The sequence below is a fragment of the Seriola aureovittata genome, chromosome 12 (genome assembly GCF_021018895.1).
Source record: "Seriola aureovittata isolate HTS-2021-v1 ecotype China chromosome 12, ASM2101889v1, whole genome shotgun sequence".
Classification (NCBI taxonomy): domain Eukaryota; kingdom Metazoa; phylum Chordata; class Actinopteri; order Carangiformes; family Carangidae; genus Seriola; species Seriola aureovittata.
The window spans coordinates 6,990,295-7,010,503 of NC_079375.1; the positions used below are offsets into that span (position 1 = coordinate 6,990,295).

A 20,209-nucleotide genomic window follows, 5' to 3' on the forward strand; every position below is an offset into this window, starting at 1 on the left:
GAAAAAAAAAGAGTGTGACTTACAGTGGATTTGCTGTAACGATGTGAAAAACAAACAAGTGAGTGGAGCTGCAGCAGCCAATGACAAAGGCTGAGAGACGGGTGGGATGGAGCCAGCTGACAGTCTACCTGCATCATCCCGCAAAAGATGTTTGGACTGCTGTAATCACAGCCACTGATGGCCAGAACAGTAAATAACAATCTGTGTGTGCTTTGTTTGATTTTCTATGGCAGGGTATTACAGTCACTTAGATAACAGGTCCAAAGTATTTGGTTGATTTTTGTAGCACCTGTGAAAAACCTATTAAAAATTTAGAGCAACACGTTAATATCCAAATCGTTTTATACCGCACTAAAGTTGGAAACCCATTTACAGAAGTGTCCTGGCCAGAAATAAAACATAGAGGTTTAAAAGCTTCTAACACAGATTTAAAATAGATTCTAACATATAAAGAGAATAATCAGGGTTCACATACAAGACCAGAAAGATAAAATAACAGTAATAAAATTAGCTCTAACAGGTAAAACAGAAGCACAGTGGACCATGATTTTTTAAAATAAATAAACCCTAAAACAAGTGACACAGCTATCCACTATATTCTTCATTTCAATAAATAGTTTAAAATACTGCCTGTGAGATCGGCCGACCTCCAATTCAAACTGAATGGATTTAAAAGCTAAAAAGAAAACAGGTTTCTAAATCCAATTTCACAGCTGAGATCTTCATAAAATGAAATGTTGGTCTTGGACATGAGGTCCTGTTTGTAAAACCAGCTGTAATTGGTTTATTATGGCCTCTAACAACACCCGAGTCACAAAGTCTGTTTTTGTACCAAATGCATTCCTGACTGAGCAAATACTTCATCTGCTGAGAGGGTCACTTCTCCTGTATCCTTTTTAATGTATTCTTATTTTGAGCTTTTTTTGATAATATGTATATACATATATACAGTATAAATATGTGTAACCTTTGTTGAATTTAGGTAAAAATGCCTCCATGTGTGTATTTATGAGTGTATGCAGGCAGGTTTATGTACTGTATGAACACACATGTAACATGTGTACTGTATGAAGTAAACTCTACTGTACATGTACAGTATATGTATCCATTTTCCCTTTTTCCTTGTAACACTTTGTATTTCTGGTTTTGTTAAGTGTTTTTATTATAATTGTTTTGTTTGTTTGTCTGTTTGTTTTTTTCATTGAAACAAAAATGCCAACGGAGCCTATTTTCAGTGAGTCAGATGTGAGGATTTGCTGCTTTCTTTTGTGATAATAGACTGAATATCTTTGGGTTTTGAACTGTTCGGTTCACATGAAACACACAGTTTGAAGACATCACCTTGGCTTTTTGTCGTTTGTGCTGGTGCATATTCTTTTCTGACAATTAGCACACATAACAATTAACTGATGAATTGAGACAATAATCTTTAGATGAATAAATAATGAAAACATTGGCCAGTCAGCGCCCACCACGGTTCATTTGACTATTTTGGAGACTTTTATCAACTCCATGAATTGTCACTGAATAATAATCAATACTTATTAACAGTGGGGGTTTTAGTAAGAGCCTTTCAGATTATAGAAAAGATCCGGTAACAACTTAAACCAATATAATGACAACTGATCACAGCATACTTCAGCAAGAGGTTGTTTCCACTGCACTCACTCACTGTAGGTGTGTATCTCTTTAGGCATGAGGTTCCCAGGTAATAAATTTAAGATGTTAATTTATGGCTGCACATAGGAGACGTTTAAATTGAAACCCAGAGTAAGAACTTTTCTTCTTCCCAGGACAACAGGATTCAGCACAGGACCAGGTGATACACCTGCTTTCACAGGTAAGACGCAGCTTAAGTTTTTGGGGTTTTTTTGTATGTATACATCACGCTTAATGTATCACACATTTCAAACAGAATCAGTATTTTATCTTATGCTATTTTTGCAGGAATTTTGTGCTGTTACACACAGTAAACATGACAGTCTCTTACACACTGGAGGTGGCTGACGTCAGGTTTGGTGGCTTCTCCAAGCTCCTGTTCAGGTGGAAGGGGAGCATCTACAGGCTGCTCTACAAGGACTTCCTGGTGTTTTGTGGGGTGTATCTGTTTTTCAGTGTGTTTTACAGGTAAATGAGCTGGTTTCATCTTTTAATTCTGCCGCAGTATGATCAAGTTTTAGTGCTTTTTGTCTCCCGCTGGAAAAGTTTGATCTGCTTCACAGGTTCCTCCTCTCGCCAAAGCAGCAGGACCTGTTTGAGCGTATCGCCCTTTACTGTGATCAGTTCACCAACACCAACTTTATCCCAGTTTTGTTTGTCCTGGGTAAGTCCGACTGAACTGGATCCGTCTTAAACGAGCCACGTCAGAAAACACTGCAGGTCGCCTTCACTGATATTTCCTGTCCCAGGTTTCTATGTGAGCCTGGCCTTCAATCGTTGGTGGGGTCAGTACACCAGCTTCCCGCTGCCTGACAACCTGATGATGGTGGTGTCCGGAAACGTCCACGGGGCCGACGAGAGGGGTCGTCTGCTGCGACGGACCCTCATGAGATACGCCAACTTATCCTCAGTTCTTATTCTCCGCTCCATAAGCACAAGAGTTCACAAGCGTTTCCCCACTTTGGAGCACATTGTGGAGGCTGGTGAGTCCAACAGTGGAGCCACACACAAAGTGTATTCCGTCTTGTTTGGACATTTTTACTTCATTTTAACTTTATTAGCTGTAAAACATGGGTTCATACAATATGAGACAATACTGGATGTAACACTCTAAGTTTGGAGTACTACATTTTTCGCGATTCAAATATTTCTCTCTCTCTATTGTAAATAGCATCACTTCATTTATGATGTACTTTTAGGGCTGCAACTAACCATAGCCTTCAAGCCCCAATTTTCATGCAAATGTCTGTTTTGTCCCAAACCCAAAAATAATTAATTTACTATCGTGTTAAAATGACTGCTATTTAATTTTCTGTCAATTGATTTTTTTATGGAGATGTTTTTGTTTTGTAAAATATAATAATTTCCACATTTACTTGTCTGCAAATTTAAACTCGAATATCGACTACCTTTTACACCTGACACCAAAGTGTGTAACGTGTGTGCAGGATTTATGACCACGCATGAGCTGAAAAACTTTGAGTCGCTGCACTCTGATTTCAACAAGTACTGGATGCCTCTGACGTGGTTCTCAAACCTGGCAGCCAGAGCGAGAGAGGAGGGTCGAGTGAGGGACGACATAGCTCTGAGGCTTCTGATGGACGTCAGTGATTTGTTTTTGTTTCCTTTCCTGCAGGCCAATGAAACAACTACACACTCTTAACATTTTCCGTGCCTTACAAAATGAGAAACAGACAGATCCTAAATAACACACAGCCCAACTGTGAGTGTTTAAAATACTCTGCTGTGTTTGCAGGAGCTTAACAAGTACAGAGGCAAGTGCAGCCTCTTGTTCCACTATGACTGGATCAGCATCCCTCTGGTCTACACTCAGGTAGGATGAGCCAGTGGTGACATGTAACTAAGTACATTAACTCAAATGCTGTGTATTTGAATGTTATCACCATTCAAAGGAAAATATTGTACTTTATTTCAAGATTTTACATACTAAACATTTTTCATGCAAAGAAAAGCAGAATATTTGTTGCTTCCAGCTCTGAAATGTGATGACGTGCTGCTTCTTCTTTGTCATTATTCTTCATAATTTTATAAATCAAGCCACGCTATGACGTTGCTTTGGACTTCGGGTTATTGTGATGGGAATTTTTCACTGTTATCTGAAGTTAATGGACCAAACAATCAATCAATTAATCGAGGAAATCATCAGCAGATTAATCCAGAATAAAAATAATCATTATAGTTGCAGCCTTACAAAAAATAGTTACAGCAGTAAAAATGTTGCTTGCATATTGATGCATGATTTAAAATAATAATCTAATGATATAGTGTTATTATATTATTATAGTTATTATAGTGTATTATTAGATATATCTAATAATATATTAGTATAACATTGAGAGGAGTCATTTCTCTGCATTGAGTACTTTTACTTTTATTGCTATAAGTACAGTTTTCTGAGTTTACTTATATATCTTTACTTATGTAACAATGTAGGACTTTAATGGAGTATTATTATAATGTGGGATTAGTGATTTCACTTAAATAAAGGATCTGAATCCTCCTCCACCACTAGGATCAGCAGTCAATCTGCCTGAGCGGTTTTACAAGACAAAGCTGCTGTTCATCTTTTCTCTCATTCGTTTTATTTTGAAATGCAGTCATACTTCATCACCTTTAGACAAAATAAATCCAAAATTCATTATAAAACTGACTTGATCACCGTCTTATTGCTTGTCTGTGCAGGTAGTAACTATTGCAGTTTACTCCTTTTTTGCCTTCTGTGTGATTGGCCGACAATTCCTGAACCCTGAGAAGGGATACAAGGATCACAAACTGGACATGTACGTCCCTGTTTTCACCCTGCTGCAGTTCTTCTTCTACACTGGCTGGCTCAAGGTAACACAGCACATTCATGTATGACTTGTAGTAACAGGTTTTGTTATGATTTGGTGATCACAGAGCGACTTCATCGTGTGTCCTTTCTGTAGGTTGGGGAGTTGATCATCAATCCATTTGGCGAGGACGATGATGACTTTGAAACCAACCAGCTGATCGACCGAAACATTCAGGTTTTTCCTCTCAAGGTTTCTCTCCAGTATAACCACTGTAAACATCTAAAAATGAGTCCTAACTGACCTCACTTTAATTCTGTTTCTCTCTCTTGTAGGTCTCGATGCTGGCTGTGGATGACATGTACCAGAACCTGGCTCCCATTGTGAAGGACAAGCACTGGGCGCAGAGTAATTTCTCTATCCCTTACACTCTGTCGACAGCAGCAGAGACTCTCAAACCAGCTTTCAAAGGCTCCACCTTTGACATGAGGTTAACTAATATTCACCTTTTATATTTCACCTTTTGCTGCTGCTACTGCTGCTGCACAGTCCAGAAAAAAACCCACAACCACTGCAAAACTTGAGGTCAAACTGTCTCCCTTATTTGCAGGATGAGTGCAGAGGATCTTGAGATTCACCAGCCTGAAGAAGCTCCTGTACAGAAACAGTATTTCCCTCTGAAGGGCTCTCTGGGTGATGGTCTCAACAGTCTTCTGCAGAGGGGTAAAGGCATCCTGCGTGGCGGGAGCCTCCCTTCTCTGATGGACGTCTCATCACACCCAAACGAGGAAGAGGATGCTGATGTTTCCCCTGAGGGTGACGTCAGTGCCGCCAACCACAAAGAACAAGAAAAGACATTGATTAAAATTGCAGTGGAACATAACTAGTGAAAATAACCCGACTGTGATGTAACCCCTTTATCTGTAACCAAAAGTGAAAACTGTTATTGTATGAAATATTTTTTGATTTAACGCAAGTGAATTTATTTGTGAAATAAAATATATTATTATGACAGTCTGAAAATGAATGCAAGCAAAAGGTTTCTATGTTAATATGTTAATTTTCAAGATATGTTATAATCTCAGGTCATTTATGCACAACTGCACACTGTTATTGCACATCAACAGCTCACAAACTCTGAGCCAAATTGAGATCATTATTCCCTAATCTGGTTTGGCATCTTTTTCCCATCTAGCCTCATTACCCACATCATCCCTATATGATAATACTGTGAAAAAGAATCACTATTAGTTTAATACAGTTTTTTTTTTTTTTTTTTTTACAGTCTTAGTTTTCTTGTTTCAATACATGTCACAGGTCCACATGACAGCAAGCTGATGCACAGCATATGTCCAGTCATATATTTAGTAATCTATTGAGTTAAACTAGTGATACCTCAATGTAAAAATAAAAGTCATGCATTTATAACTTTATTTAAGCAAAAGCCTCAGTCCTTTTGATTGAAGTATTATATTACCATATATCCTGTTTTCTTGAATTATCATCGTTAATGCATTATATCTAATGTGTTAACAGCATATTATAGTTGTACCTGAATGAGACTGAGCATAATTTGACTGCTGTATTTCCTGTTAGATTAGTTTAATATACAACAGATGATCACGTGTAATATATGTGATATCTGCAAAGTCATTTTTAACTTTAGCTGCCAAATAAACGGCAAAAACTGTAGATTTTTCCCTCGCGATGTAGTATCATAAAATGTAGTAGTAACACTCTAGTAAGGTACAAGTACCTCAAAAATAAAATTATACTGAAGCACTAGCGTTGCACTACACCACTGCACGATACTGTATAATCAGTGCGGCCATGCGGCATGGGAGGTATGCTTTTACTTTACTCCACGTGGTCTGCTTATATTGTGAAGAGCATAAAACAAAAGGCTTTAGCCGCTCAGTCATCTAATTCAATATAGGTATAGTCCATATAAATAAAACATTTTGTAGTTAAATGTGAAAAATGAACTTAGATTGCATAGTGAATAAACAAATTAATGAAATGGGAGACCTTTATTTTGAAATACAAAAACCACGGATGTTCGAAAGGGTCAAAAGTCTTCTTCCGCGTTGTCAGATATCCGCAGAAATCTTCAACACCGATCGATAGACGAGTTTCACACTTAAAACACTTACCAGCGGTAAGGGTATGTTAACAGCTACTATTTCTAGACACCACTCTGCCTCTTAGCTCATAAATCATTTTCGTCTCCTTCACTTCTGACCAAATTTGACGTGTCTATACAGCCGGTTTTGTTGATAGCAGCCGTCGTAAACGCCTATGGATACAGTCATTTACTTAACACCTAGCCGGCGTGCTAACGTTTGCTCACTCACTCTTAACGTTTAAAAGAAGCCGATACTTTTTTCGCAGTGTCAGGAAACATTGCTCGCTCATAAATCGGTTGTTGGCCTCTTAGACTCTGTGTGCAAAGCTAAACATCTGATTAAGTCACGGGGTTTGGTTGCTGTTAATGGAAACCTCTGTTCCTGACGAATGTTCGGTTTTGTTTGGGTTTGTTTGACAGGAGCATCCAGGGCAGTGGTGTAATGTCAGCTGACGCCTCCCTCCTGCTGCTGCTGAGCTGCTGACTGTCACTGTCACCCTCACCCTACCAGCCCCACCATCATCATCATGTCCCTGGGCGACAACCCTCACCTGCTGCTCGGCAGGATCCGCTTCCTGAACAGGTGCATTGAGAGTTTCAGGAGAAGCGAGCCGGTGCCGGAGTGTCTGTGTTATGTCCCCAGAGAGGTGTGCTACAAAATCTGCAAGGATTCATCATCCACCTCCTCCGCCTCCTCCGGAGCAGCTGCAGGAGGCTCCACCGTTGGAAAAACCCTGGTCTCAGTCTTTGAAAGTCCTCATCAGATCCCCCACAGCAAGAGAGCGTGCAAGTACAATATTGAACCAAAGAAAGGGACTTGTATCCGGACAACAGGCGAAGAATACTGCAACAGCCAGGGCCTATGGGTCAAAATCAATAAGGTAAACTACACTCATTCGACTCACTCATTAGTAGAAGTCCTGCACTACAAATGCTGTGTTTTGAATAAAAACCTAACACCTAATGCAGATTTGTGAACAGGAATTTCCCAAGTGGGAAAACCCATGTTGACATGACATGACATCCATGTGTGTTACCAGGAGCAGCTGGAGGAGCACCGTCCAGGTCAGGAGTTGGAGGAAGGCTGGATCCTAGTGTGTAAACACACAGAGGGAGGCGACAGGCTGGTGCCCGTGGAGTCACCAGAGAGCGTCAGCAGGCAGCAGCAGCTCCTCGGTTACGACCACAAAGCCTGCAGTAGGTGGGAGCAGGTGGTGGATGTGGAGAATGCGCTTTACATCGGCGCCAAACCCAAAATTGCTGAATGTGATGACGCCGCCGTCCAGAAGCTAAGGTGAGCCTCTTTGTGTGAAGTCAAATTAGTGAGTGTCAGGACTTTTTCGGGATGTTTTTCTACAGCAGCAGACTTTCAATTTAAGATGTTTTTCCCTCAAATCTTCAAGGTATGTTCCTCCCACCTGGACATACGAATGTGACGAGGACCTGGTGCACTACTTTTATGACCACATAGGGAAAGAGGACGAGAACCTGGGGAGCGTGAAGCAGTGTGTGACAAGCATCGATGTTTCTTCATGCTCAGTGAGTCACGTACATGCTGCAGGTTTCTTTATTTCTTTGCTCTTCCTCTATGAAACAATCTTAAACAGTCTAGACCTTTGGTCCTTCCAAAAACACGTATTTAAGGGTTTGAGTTGTTGAGCTCTTTAAATTTTGTACTCAAGACAAAGCTATTGGAATAAATCAGTATTAACACCAAGCAATCAAACACTCTGAACTGTTTATTGTTGGCATCCTCTCCCTGAAGATGTTACACATTGGACAGAAATGTCATGTACAGTGGTGATTCTTAAAGTGAGATGTTGGTTCCTGTGTAAAAACCTGTAATTACAAATGTTAGTGAATTGTTTTACACATCAAACCGCCCTGATATTTGTTGACAGGAGGATCCCAGTGGAGGGGCGAGCTGTCTGACGGATGGCGACACTGAAACTTACTGGGAGAGCGACGGCATGCAGGGACAACACTGGATCCGCCTGCACATGAAGAGGGGCACTGTGGTCAAGTAAGCAGCTGCAGAGCAACTAAGTGTATAAAAGAAACAATGCTTGTTTAATGCTTGCTTTAAGATGTGAGGTATCTCATATGAACTTTAATCTAGTTGGTAGATGAATTGTGGACATCTTTTTCTTGTTTATAATGGGCTTCCCTTCGCTCTCCAGTAAGCTGATATTGACCGTGGACTCAACAGACGATAACTACATGCCCAAGAGAGTCACAGTGTTTGGAGGAGAGGGAGACAACCTGAAGAAACTGAGTGATGTCACCATAGATGAGTGAGCCTTTTGGAAATAATTTTGTCAATATATTTTACAAAAAACCCTCTGTTATTATTTAGCACATTTGTCTCCCACTGTAAGCCATTTATTATCTTTAGCAAGTTGACAGATACTTTCAGTCAGTTTGACTATAATTGTTTGCCTCTAGCAACCTGATTGGAGAAGTGTGTGTGCTGGAAGATATGACATCCCACCTGCCTGTCATTGAAATCCGTATTGAGGAATGTAGAGGTAAGGCTTTTTACATGTTTGTGTATATTTAAGCAGATACTTCCTGTGATTTTAAACACTTCAATACATATTTGTTCGGTTCTTTGGCTGCAAAAGCATCTGATATCATGATATAATGGATTGGAAACAGTCTCTTCTCACTCCTTTGCTTTCACAGACGAGGGTATAGATGTCCGGATCCGAGGCTTGAAGATCAAGTCGTCATGCGAGAGGGACCTGGGTCTGAATGCTGATGTTTTTCAGTCCTCTAACCTGGTGCGCTACCCCCGTCTGCAGGGAACCCCGCCCGACGTCCTGTACCGCAGAGCATTAGTCATCCAGAGGTAGGTCAACGTTCATCACGCTGCCAGGGTTCTTAGAGTCAATATAGATATCACCAGTTAAACATTATTTTTATGCAAGAGCTCAGAAGACATTATGTTGAGTACATGTCCAGAAGGTTCTAAAAATCTAATAAAATTTTGTTTTTAATCAACCTGTGACACGTTTACAGTGAAATTCCATTTTCAAAGTTATGTAAATCTCAGAAAAACAAGTCAGACACAATTCTCTGATTGTATTAAATGACAATAAGCATTAAGGAAAAAGCATTTCTCAGTGTTTGTGGTGATTGTTTTGATCCGTCTCCTTCTCTGCAGGTTCATCTGCCTCCTGGATAGTGTGCTCCCACACTTGGTGCCAGCCTGGGACTACAGCCTGGGCACCTTCAACCAAATCAAAGTGAGTCATCTTAAAACCTTTAAAATACACAGAACGATCACTGAATAAAAATCAACAGCAAAAAGCCCCTAACAGCTGTTCTTTTTGTAACATTTTAATGGCCACCCAATTCAGAGTAAAAATACATTGATGGATTAGATATGACAGTGTGCACAGTCCTGGAACATGCAAGCAGCACATGCAAGCAGCACATTCATGCGCACCACGAATGACAGGCACACAGAGACGGCTGGGAAAGAAACTGACAGGGCTGGGAAAAACTTTATGGTTTTTTAGACGGTCCACATTATCATGTAAACTACCAATCAGATTTATTAACTTGTTAATCAAAGGTACCAGAATGCTTTTTTTTTTTTTATCATTACGGCCCACTTTAACCCGATTCTACAGGAAGAAGTCCATTTTGATATATGCGGACATATAGATGCATCTTTAAACTTGTCTGTTTACAATATAGGCTTTTCTTTGTGTTGTCTGGCACCCTCTAGAGCATAAAGCAGTTCCTGTTGCTGTCAAAGCGCCGCTCAGCTCTCATCACTCAGTGCCTGAAGGACTCTGAGACCAGTAAGCCAAACTTCATGCCCCGACTCTACATCAACAGACGTCTGGCGATGGAGCACAGAGACAACCCGTCTCTGGACCTGAGCTGCAAGAATGCTGTGTTCAGTCAGGTAATGACCAGACTCTTACTGCTCAAACTTCAAATTTTACCAATAAACATGGATCGTATTTCATCATTTGTTTGTTCATTTGACCATCTGTGTGACTCTGTGATGTAATGAAGATGCTTTTACTGTTGCCTTATAAGTTTGGTTTTCTGCTTGCAGGTGTATGAAGGCCTCAAGCCATCAGACAAGTTTGAGAAGACCTTGGATTATAGGTGGGCATTTTTTTAGTTTTCCATCTCAGTTTCAGATTTTTCTTTCATTAAAGAGCATTCAAATCTAAATCTTCTTGCTTCATCAGATGGCCTGCTCGCTATGACCAGTGGTGGGAGTGTAAGTTCATTGCAGAGGGAATCATTGACCAGGGAGGTGGATTTCGCGACAGTCTGGCAGACATGTCTGAGGAGCTCTGCCCCAGCTCAGCTGAGTGTCCCATGCCTCTGCCATTCTTCTCCCGCACATCCAACCAGGTAATCACTAGCACCACCTGCACACAGACAGGATTTACGCTGGATGTTGCTTCTTTATTAGACTGTCTTTTGCTGCTCTTTCAGGGCTCCTTAGAGGCCAGAGATTACTACGTCCCCAACCCGTCCTGTAAAGAGTTCCACAAGTATGAGTGGATTGGTCAGCTCATGGGAGCTGCTCTCAGAGGGAAAGACTTCTTGGTGAGTGATGCCCACTCTCCACCAACTGTAGGTGGTCTGCATTGCTGTAAACTAAGAATGGATGGGTGTATAGACTTGATTTTTTTTACTTCTGTGTCCAACGCTGCAGGTCTTGGCTCTGCCTGGGCTGGTGTGGAAGCAGCTGACTGGGGAAGCCGTCAGCTGGAGTAAAGATTTCCCTGCTGTAGACTCAGTTCTGGTGAGGACATTCAAATTATTTGCATCTGCTTGACAGTCATGCAATGTAAATCTTTTTTTTTTAATTATATCTTTATTTGGAATGGACAGAAGAGTACATCTACATGGCATCAACAATACAGCAGAAGTAAATGCCATTCCAGTTTTTGTTTTAAATACAGAAAATGTGCAACATCAGACTCAGGGCTTATAAATTCAAAGCATGTACAGTCACAAGTCGGGGGTCAGACCCTGTTCGATCTATGCAGATCACACTCTCCTGTAGTAACATAAACTACGTGAGATTGGTGTTAGATTCAAAACAGTGAGAGCATAGTTATCTTCTTTAGGCCCATGTTGACAGGTTGCCCAGACTAGATCGCTTAGGGAAAATTCTGATACATCTTAGTAAAAGGTAGATCAGTTAACTATGTACAGAACCCATGGGGGGGGGACCCCTGCCGCCGCTGTCATAGAAATAATCCTCAAAAACAAGTCATAAATTAAATGAGTAAATTACAAAGCAATATTACCAGTGAGATCATATAAAGTCTGCTCTCGTGGGGGCAATGAATGAAATCCAGTTGTTCCAGATTTGGTAAAATTTGTCCTTTTGAAGTCTTATTTGATAGGTCAATTTTTCCATCCTATATATCTCCAGAATAATTCCAATCCAGTCATCTAGAGTAGGCGGAACCGGGCTTAAACATCTTCTTGTAACTGATTTCTTACTTGCCACCAAAAGAATTTGCAGCAGTTTTATCTCTCTCTTACATTGAAAAGAGGGGACATAACCCAGGTACAGGACATCAAAACTCAGAGGTATTTGAGTATTAAAGATTTTGCTTAAAGAAACCTTGATATCGCTCCAGAAAGCTTTTAACTTGGGACAATCCCAGAAGATATGGTAGTGGTTAGCAGCAGCCGAGCCACATTGCCTCCAGCACGGCATAGCTGTACCTTTGTACCTCTCCGGATACGGTGTTCTGAAAAATCTAATAATATTCTTCCAGCAATGTTCTCTCCAGTCCATAGAACTGGTTGTTGTCCACTGGAAGGACCAGATATTACCCCAAGCCTCCTCATGCAATGTAAATCTTAACCCTATGTCTGTGTCCCCTGGTGTCTCAGCAGACTAGATTGCATAGTTTGCATTTTCACTTTCTTTTTTATATTCAATATTCAAATGGAAATACCATTAAAAGATTAATCAGAATAATCTCCGTCTGTCTGACATGAATAATCTTTTTCCTGGCGTATTCTGTACGCTGAGTCATTGCCTCAAAGTAAATTTGGATGTGTGTTCAGGTAAACCTGCTGGAGGCCATGGAGAACATGGACCAAGAGACGTATGAGTTCCGGTTCGGGGAGGAGCTAGTGTACACCACCCTGCTGAGTGACGGCCAGATGGTGGAGCTCATTCCCGGCGGCAGTAATGTGGCAGTTCGTTACGAGGACCGCAGTGAGTTCGTCCTCCTGGTGCAGAAAGCTCGGCTGGAGGAGAGCAAGAAGCAGGTCTGACTTCGGCGTTGTTACCCTTTGCCTTCATGTACATTGCTGGTGTGATGTGGTCAGACTTTGTCTTGTTGTTTGAGCATGTGCCTGATGATATTCTGTGTGTTAAAGATTGCTGCCATGCAGGCGGGGCTGCTGAAGGTGGTTCCTCAGGCGGTGCTGGACCTGCTCACCTGGCAGGAAGTGGAAAAGAAAGTGTGCGGAGACCCTGAGATTACTGTGGAAGCCTTGAAACGACTCAGTGAGTGTCCAAATAGAAGCGTTATCTAAGTCCCTCTGACAATAAGCACACATTTTCTGCTCTGATTGAAGAGATGACACTATGTTGTGGAGAGATTTACTGAAGCCAGATGATGAATCCATATGACTTTTCCTCTAGTCTTAATAGCAACTCAAAGTTTTCATTCATCCTGTGAAATATCTCAATATTCACTTAGTTGATTGGCACAAAATTTGGTCCAGACATTTACAATTTCCAGATGAATATTTTTGACTTTGGTGTTCATTGGTTTTGAGTGAAATATCTAAACAACTCTTGAATTGATTGCCATGATATTTTGCTCAAAGCACCGCTGTGTCTAAGTAAACTAAACTTGTTTGCACACAGTTTACACAAAAATCTGGATAAATTAAAAAATAATTCTGGCTTATTATGGCCTGAGTCTTATTTTCATTGTTTTGGCTGTTGTTCCCAGCAGATAAGATAACATTGTTATTAAGATCTGGCAACACAGTAACATCACAACAACAGAGTCCAATCAAACATGATGTTCCCAAGCCAAACATTTTGTCAGATCATCTAAACCACTTCATTTGAATGTTCAACAGAATTATCCTTTTTAAGAGGCTTTTAGTCAGCAAGTGAGGGCCAGTAGATGCTTGATTCTAGATCTTCTTGAATTAAATAATGTAGTCAGGATTCTGCGTCATTGTAATGCATCAGTGTTGTTTCCATCTTTCCACCAGCACGATATGAAGACCTGGAACAAAGTGACGTTAGGGTGCAGTACTTGTGGGAAGCGCTTACAAACTTTACCAATGGTCAGTTCACTGTTTATTGGGCAACATTTTACATTAGTCTTCGTCTTTTACAACATGTCAAATGTTGCTTGCTATGTAGCTTGAAGCCTGTCATGTGTCTTGGTGTAGTTGTGCTGAATCGATGCAGCACACCTCTGCTTTACTGATGAGATGACGGCTATGAACTGACATTTCTTTTGAGTGACTGACTGGTTTTGAATTTTGTTTTCAGAGGATCGCAGCCGGTTTCTGAGGTTTGTAACTGGTAGAAGTCGTCTTCCCGCGCCTATCTACGTCTTCCCTGATAAGCAAGGGTGAGTGAAAGCACATCCCTAAAAGCAAAATTGCTTTTTGATATCCATAGCAAAGCAGCAAATTAAGTTAGCTTACAATGGAACATGATGCTATTCATTTCTCTGTTTTTCCTGATTTAGCTCTGAAACGACAGACTCACTCCCACAATCCTCCACATGTTCCAGCACTCTTTATTTACCCAACTATCCAAGGTATACTAATGTTCTATGTTTTGTAAATGCAGTATCTGTTACAATATGTTGATGTGTACATTAAATATACAATTGTGTTTACCATTTACTACATGCACATGTCCACATTGCACTGTTGCAGCTCCCAAAAATCAGGTTTGTATCAAAAACCTGATTTTTGGGAGCTGCAACAATACACAAGTTACCAGTTGCTATTATCTTAAAGTTGTTGAAACTCTGAGAGCTTATGAAGTGGATAACTTTTTTGTAAAGTTGTTTTTTTATTGTACATTTATTGCCTCATATCTCTTCTGTTTGTTCTGCCCTGCAGTGCAAAAGTTTGCGAAGAAAAGCTGCGTTATGCTGCATACAACTGTGTGGCCATCGATACAGATATGAGCCCCTGGGAAGAGTGATCTCTCTGCTGCTTCACTGAACAAATGGAGAAAGCTTGCCAAGTTTATCACCATATCTACACAACTGCCAATTAATCCTAGCTGTATATAATAAAGAACTATATGGAAACATGGAGGTGGTGCTGGGATTTTTATTAACAAATCCTCGTCTTTCTTGACTGAAATATTAAATGAATGCATGTGTTCAAATTTGTTTTTACAAGTTGTGACAGGCTTTTCAATGTCAGTGGGACATAATAAGAAGACATTGGACTGCTGGGAAAGTTTCTTTATGAGTAATGTCAGACAAATAAAACAGGAAGCAACAAATAATGAGAAAACTTACATTTTTAGAGGTCATAGATTAAAGAAAACTGATTAACATTGTGAATTATCTGTATCAAATGAACTGGTGATGGCTGTCAATTAATTTTATGAAAGTCATAACTATTCAGAGAGCAACAGTTCAATATTATATTAAAGGAAATATATTTAAAAAATAAATAAAAGTTCCTTTGTCATATTTATTTAGCCACAAAGTGAGGGACAACACTAAAGCCTCAGTGGAGTAGAGGACCTTGATGTAAGTACTAAGTACTATATCTATTCAATAAGTGAAAGGAGATATTTATCTGTGATATATTTATAATAAATATAATAATCTCAAATGGTATTATATTGACAAAAGAATAAACTTCCTTCACAAGTATGTGTTATTAGATTTACACATAAGGTTATAGTATATAAAAACAATTGATTAACTAAAATATTATTATTAAAGGTGGAATTTGTGTATAAAAATGCGTTTGTGTGTAATAATTCACATAACATCCCATTCTACCCACAGTTTATGATCCTACCACGTTGTTGCAAGAAAATCTCGTTTGAGGTGGCGTTAGTTCTCGCGAGAACACGTAGCTTCAAACCTCCCCATGATCCTTTACGGTTCCTCTTTCTAGCCGGCGCCTGAGAATGGGTACGTGTTTTCATGCTCGGGTCGGAGGGAGAATCCTTGTCCATCTGATGTTTAAAAGAAGGAAAAATCCGATAATGGTTGGCTATATTGAAGCTAAATGATACTTGAACAGATGTAGCTTTATCTTTATTTTCTGTAGTCAGTTGATTTTATTTTATTGAAATAATTTGTAGTGGATGTCTGAGGCAAGATGGCTGCTCGCATTGTAGTTAGCAGTGGTTGTTTAAGTGTGGTCGAGAACAGGCCCATTTTGCAGTTTGTGAGTTTTGAGGCTTTTTAGAAGGATTCAGTGTTGCTTGTTTAACGTGTAATTTGTTTAATCATTGTCTTCTGCTTGTACTAGTAGATTTAAGAGCGCCAGGCGAACAGGTAGCTTATCTTAGCATTAGCTGAAGGGCTGGCCGTGATCATGTCATGCTGCTGCACTGAAATGCTGTGAATATGTTTTGTTTCTTCCGTCAGTAGTTTTGTGCATTTAACATAATGTACAGATCACAGCTATTGCTACTAGTAAGATAACAAAGGCGTGCTTAAGTTTAATGAGGTGCATGCTGCTTCTTAACGGCGATAGTAAAAGATAAAGAAATTGCCATTAAAATGTAGTTAGACTAGTTAACAAAACAGTTTTTGCATTGGGAAATGACTGTTACATCAGTTAAAGACAGACAACATTAGGGATGAAACCAATGGTTACTTTTATTAAGTATTTTCTTGCTTAAAAGTGATTTCCTTGTAGGGGTAACTTCATAAAGTTGCTTAAGGTAACATTTGAAAGTCTCTTACTATCTTACGTATATAGAAACTATCTTTTGAATATATTGATTCAAGGCAATTCATTTGGTTTGTCTTTTGACTAATAGTTGCAACTCTAAATCTTATATTCTTTCTTGGACATCGAAGTCTAGGAGAAAACTTTATCATGTACTAGATACACGGGGGTATCACTTGAAAATGTAGTTCTGATGGTTGCAAACAATTGCTTGAGTGACATGATGAAGCTTCTAATGCGGAATCCGAATTAAAACTGCGGACAACCCTACCTTGGAGAACTGATTACTCAAGCATAGCAAATAATTTTGTGGTGAACATCCTGAAAATTGTCCAGTGATCTAATGCCTGGTTACTTTTTTCATTCATTCAGGTATCTCAAGGGATAACTGGCATAAACGCCGCAAGACCGGCGGTAAACGCAAGCCCTACCACAAGAAAAGGAAGTATGAGCTCGGGCGCCCTCCTGCAAACACAAAGGTGAGTAAAATCCAGTGATTTACCTCCATATCCTGAGTTTGATGCGATGTGGCGTGGGTGATGAAAACGTGACCTTAGGTATGTCTTTTTTTGGACCGTTTTGGTTCAAAGCTTTGGACTTACCAATGTTAGGACTTGTCATAGTTACACTGACACGCTTAAGTGCCTATACATGGTGCTATTTCATTCTGTAAACCCTCAAAATTAAGGCTTTGCACATAGAAAGCCTGAGTCGAAGGTATTTGTATCGTAACACATGAAACATTTGTTTCCTTAGATTGGACCTCGTCGCATCCACACAGTGAGGGTCCGTGGTGGGAACAAGAAGTACCGTGCTCTGAGATTGGATGTTGGAAACTTCTCATGGGGCTCTGAGTGTAAGTTTATTTTCAATGCCCCTTTGATTTCATGGGACCATGTGAGCCCTTTCTGAGGTTGTGCATATCTTTTCATGATGATAACTTTGTCCAGTTCTGCTACTGAATGAAAGTGGTGATAACAAAGACTCTGATAAGACCCATTTAATTTATTGATATGCATTTTCAAAAGTTTTATCAAAATGAATTAGTTGTCAAATGAAATGGGAAAGGGTGCTTTTGCTGACAGTGGTTGCGTTTGTGTTCTCAGGCTGCACACGTAAGACCAGGATCATCGATGTGGTCTACAATGCTTCCAACAACGAGCTGGTCAGAACCAAGACCCTGGTGAAGAACTGCATCGTCCTCGTTGACAGCCTTCCCTACAGGCAGTGGTATGAGGCTCACTATGCCACTCCTCTGGGACGCAAGAAGGGAGCTAAGCTGGTATGTTGGGAAGATGCTAACATTTGGAAGTACCTAATTTTTACTGAGTGATGCATGGATGGCTATTTGCAGGTTAAAATGCTAAAAAAAAAAAATTAAGTCTTAAGTGGAAATGGGGCCATCCTAGTGCATATAAACTTGAAAATTTGTTTTTGTTCCATCACAAAGCTGGCATTTCATCTCATAATACCAGCCTAATGCTGTTGAGAAGTCAGCTTGCCTCTTATTATATATTGCCATAATTGGTGCAGTTGTAGTCTATTAAGTTGGTAGGTCTGCTGGTTTTGATGAGTGGTATATCAGATCAGTCTGACTTAATGAAATCAAATACTGTATTTTTGTAAAAAATTAGTGTATATGGAAACACACTTTTTGGGTTAGGTTTTCAAGTGCTTTATGTGTGAATACATTCACTAGAGGCCCTTTTTGTTATCACACCTGATCTGCTGCACGTCTTTCCATGAAGATAACTTTGTCCAGTTCTGCTACTGAATGAAAGTGGTGATATCAAAGACTCTGAGAAAGACCTGTTGCCTACAGTGAGATCTGCAGCAGTGTTATACATTTTAAATATCCCAGTACTAGCAAACAATTTAAATGTGAATCTGTCTCTCAAGTGTTTCATGGCCATCTAATAAGCTTTGTCTCCTCTGCTGCTGTAGACTCCTGAGGAGGAAGAGGTCCTGAACAAGAAGAGGTCAAAGAGGACCCAGAAGAAATACGATGAGCGTAAGAAGACAGCCAAGATCAGCCCCCTCTTGGAGGAGCAGTTCCAGCAGGGAAAACTGCTTGGTAGGTCCAACATTTGTGGTGTTTGGCTGTCCTGGGTGGCCTTCAATGTAGAGTTTGAGTTGTACCAACATTTTGTACCGTTTGACCACTGATAGGCTTTCCTGAAAGTCACCCAGTCTCACCAGAGGGGATCTAGTGCCTTTTTGATTTTGTGTGAAAACTTGCAGAATTTGGGTCACTTGCACACATACCTAGTGCACGAACAGCTTAATGGGCAACAGATGAGATGCTTTTTGTACTTTAAAGCCTCCATGTGTAAATATGTTAGTGAAACAAGGCAAGTCCATTGTAGAGACAGTTATAGGGTTGGGCCAGTGCAGAAAAATTTCAAACCAGTTTGATATTAAGTCCAACACTGGACCAGATCGTAATAAAGAATCTTACCACTAGGTGTCACACTTGGCTCAGCACACACACACTAAAGTTGAATAGAGTAAGAGTGTGAGCGCCCATGAATGATGGTAGGTTTGCCAACTGCCAATACTGAAAATTGATCATGTTGTCAGCCTAGTGACTCCGTTAGTTCAATTATAAACATGTTTATCACATTTTTATATTGTTTTAGTGCAAAACAAGTTGGACTTGGTGCCATGACACTATTGGCACAAGTAGCTGTAGTCAAGTTTTAATTTGCCAGAACCTATTATGCCAAATGTTGGTTCAGTCAGTTCGCATAAAATGTTTGAGAAGGTTTATCCGCATTCATCACCGTTTCTCTTCTCTCCCGCAGCTTGCATCGCCTCCAGACCCGGCCAGTGCGGCAGGGCTGACGGTTACGTCCTGGAAGGCAAGGAGCTTGAGTTCTACCTGAGGAAGATCAAGGCCAAGAAAGGCAAATAGATGTACAGCTGTTTGATAACGTGAATAAATTCCTCCCACCACACAACTGTCTGCTGCCGCTCCTTTGTTTTCTGTGTTCATTGGTGCTGTTGTGAAACTCAGAATCTGTCATCTAGGTTAAAACTCCGAGGGTGGTTGTCACTGCTTTTTAGTCCTAATCAGCAAGGTGGTGAGGACGTGTAACTGGGAGCAAAATATAAGTTTCATATTAAGGTTTTGATCACAGGTTGATGGTGAATAAAGCAAATTACAAATCGCTGCAATTGTTTGATCTTCTATAAATTCAGTAGTATACATAGTGACAGGCTCTTGAGATGTAAAGCACACAACAGTTCAGATCCATATCAGCTACAACAGTAAAGTCCTGCTAACATATTGTACATAATTTGATAATTTACTATTAAATAATGCAACACAATGCAGGGACAGTTTTCCTGCATTTTGAACATTTTTTGATACGTTGACTAGATTTAGCTGATTAAGCAAATGTGGTGGAATCATGATTAGTTTAATGTAAATAGAGCTGCTTGTCACTGACAATGAACCATGTGGTGGAAAGTAATAACTGGTGGGGAAATTTACTGATGTACTGTCACTATAAAACAGGACATACTTGCTCTTGAATATTTCCAATTTGTGTATGTACTTTTAGTCCATCAAATTTCTGAGAAAAATATTTAACTAATTTAACAACAAAATACATTGGTAGATTAGTCTACAACAAACCATATTTAGATGCTAAACACACCATAATGGTTAACATTGGCTCCAAGTCAACCCAAAAAATGAATGCAGGGTTTA

At 40.0% G+C, this 20,209-nt stretch overlaps 3 protein-coding genes and 3 non-coding genes across 7 annotated transcripts; all 6 read left to right on the forward strand.

Moving 5' to 3' along the window:
- Nucleotides 1-1,975: 1,975 nt before the first annotated feature.
- On the forward strand, nt 1,976-5,465 carry best4 (bestrophin 4). Its single transcript, XM_056392369.1, has 9 exons — nt 1,976-2,127; nt 2,223-2,323; nt 2,409-2,642; nt 3,108-3,262; nt 3,416-3,493; nt 4,363-4,515; nt 4,608-4,688; nt 4,787-4,941; nt 5,062-5,465. Exons 1-9 carry the CDS (start codon nt 1,976-1,978, stop codon nt 5,336-5,338), a joined length of 1,386 nt encoding a protein of 461 aa, XP_056248344.1. The 3' UTR covers nt 5,339-5,465.
- Nucleotides 5,466-6,512: 1,047 nt separating this feature from the next.
- Nucleotides 6,513-14,883, forward strand: hectd3 (HECT domain containing 3). Of its 2 annotated transcripts, none has more exons than XM_056392368.1 (20): nt 6,513-6,609; nt 6,997-7,457; nt 7,617-7,870; nt 7,980-8,115; nt 8,478-8,599; nt 8,757-8,870; nt 9,022-9,104; nt 9,262-9,427; nt 9,743-9,824; nt 10,313-10,495; nt 10,652-10,704; nt 10,791-10,959; nt 11,044-11,157; nt 11,267-11,356; nt 12,643-12,849; nt 12,961-13,090; nt 13,816-13,890; nt 14,102-14,183; nt 14,304-14,375; nt 14,686-14,883. In XM_056392368.1, the coding sequence occupies exons 2-20, from the start codon at nt 7,104-7,106 to the stop codon at nt 14,768-14,770; spliced, it is 2,571 nt and encodes an 856-aa protein (XP_056248343.1). In that variant the 5' UTR covers nt 6,513-6,609; nt 6,997-7,103; the 3' UTR covers nt 14,771-14,883. The 2 variants fall into 2 exon arrangements, with proteins under 2 accessions (XP_056248343.1, XP_056248342.1); XM_056392367.1 differs by having other exon boundaries at nt 6,527-6,615.
- Nucleotides 14,884-15,678: 795 nt separating this feature from the next.
- On the forward strand, nt 15,679-19,454 carry rps8a (ribosomal protein S8a). The gene is made up of 6 exons (XM_056392455.1): nt 15,679-15,725; nt 16,867-16,973; nt 17,251-17,350; nt 17,601-17,776; nt 18,439-18,568; nt 19,299-19,454. Exons 1-6 carry the CDS (start codon nt 15,722-15,724, stop codon nt 19,406-19,408), a joined length of 627 nt encoding a protein of 208 aa, XP_056248430.1. The 5' UTR covers nt 15,679-15,721; the 3' UTR covers nt 19,409-19,454.
- On the forward strand, nt 17,024-17,132 carry LOC130179547 (small nucleolar RNA SNORD46). The gene has a single exon (XR_008829306.1). It is a non-coding gene; the product is annotated as a small nucleolar RNA SNORD46 (small nucleolar RNA).
- On the forward strand, nt 17,420-17,489 carry LOC130179545 (small nucleolar RNA SNORD38). Its single transcript, XR_008829304.1, has one exon. It is a non-coding gene; the product is annotated as a small nucleolar RNA SNORD38 (small nucleolar RNA).
- LOC130179546 (small nucleolar RNA SNORD38) lies at nt 18,232-18,300 on the forward strand. The gene has a single exon (XR_008829305.1). It is a non-coding gene; the product is annotated as a small nucleolar RNA SNORD38 (small nucleolar RNA).
- Nucleotides 19,455-20,209: the final 755 nt, after the last annotated feature.

What these genes read in the sequence shown, in the direction of transcription:
- best4 (XM_056392369.1), top strand. Translation starts at nt 1,976, where the DNA reads ATGACAGTCTCTTACACACTGGAGGTGGCTGACGTCAGGTTTGGTGGC. An exon ending in CCCAGTTTTGTTTGTCCTGG is followed by an intron (nt 2,324 to 2,408) that starts GTAAGTCCGACT and finishes TTCCTGTCCCAG; the next exon opens with GTTTCTATGTGAGCCTGGCC. An exon ending in GGAGCACATTGTGGAGGCTG is followed by an intron (nt 2,643 to 3,107) that starts GTGAGTCCAACA and finishes ACGTGTGTGCAG; the next exon opens with GATTTATGACCACGCATGAG.
- hectd3 (XM_056392368.1), top strand. Translation starts at nt 7,104, where the DNA reads ATGTCCCTGGGCGACAACCCTCACCTGCTGCTCGGCAGGATCCGCTTC. An exon ending in TATGGGTCAAAATCAATAAG is followed by an intron (nt 7,458 to 7,616) that starts GTAAACTACACT and finishes GTGTGTTACCAG; the next exon opens with GAGCAGCTGGAGGAGCACCG. An exon ending in TGGAGGAGAGCAAGAAGCAG is followed by an intron (nt 12,850 to 12,960) that starts GTCTGACTTCGG and finishes TGTGTGTTAAAG; the next exon opens with ATTGCTGCCATGCAGGCGGG.
- rps8a (XM_056392455.1), top strand. An exon ending in GCCCTCCTGCAAACACAAAG is followed by an intron (nt 16,974 to 17,250) that starts GTGAGTAAAATC and finishes TTGTTTCCTTAG; the next exon opens with ATTGGACCTCGTCGCATCCA. An exon ending in GCAAGAAGGGAGCTAAGCTG is followed by an intron (nt 17,777 to 18,438) that starts GTATGTTGGGAA and finishes CTGCTGCTGTAG; the next exon opens with ACTCCTGAGGAGGAAGAGGT.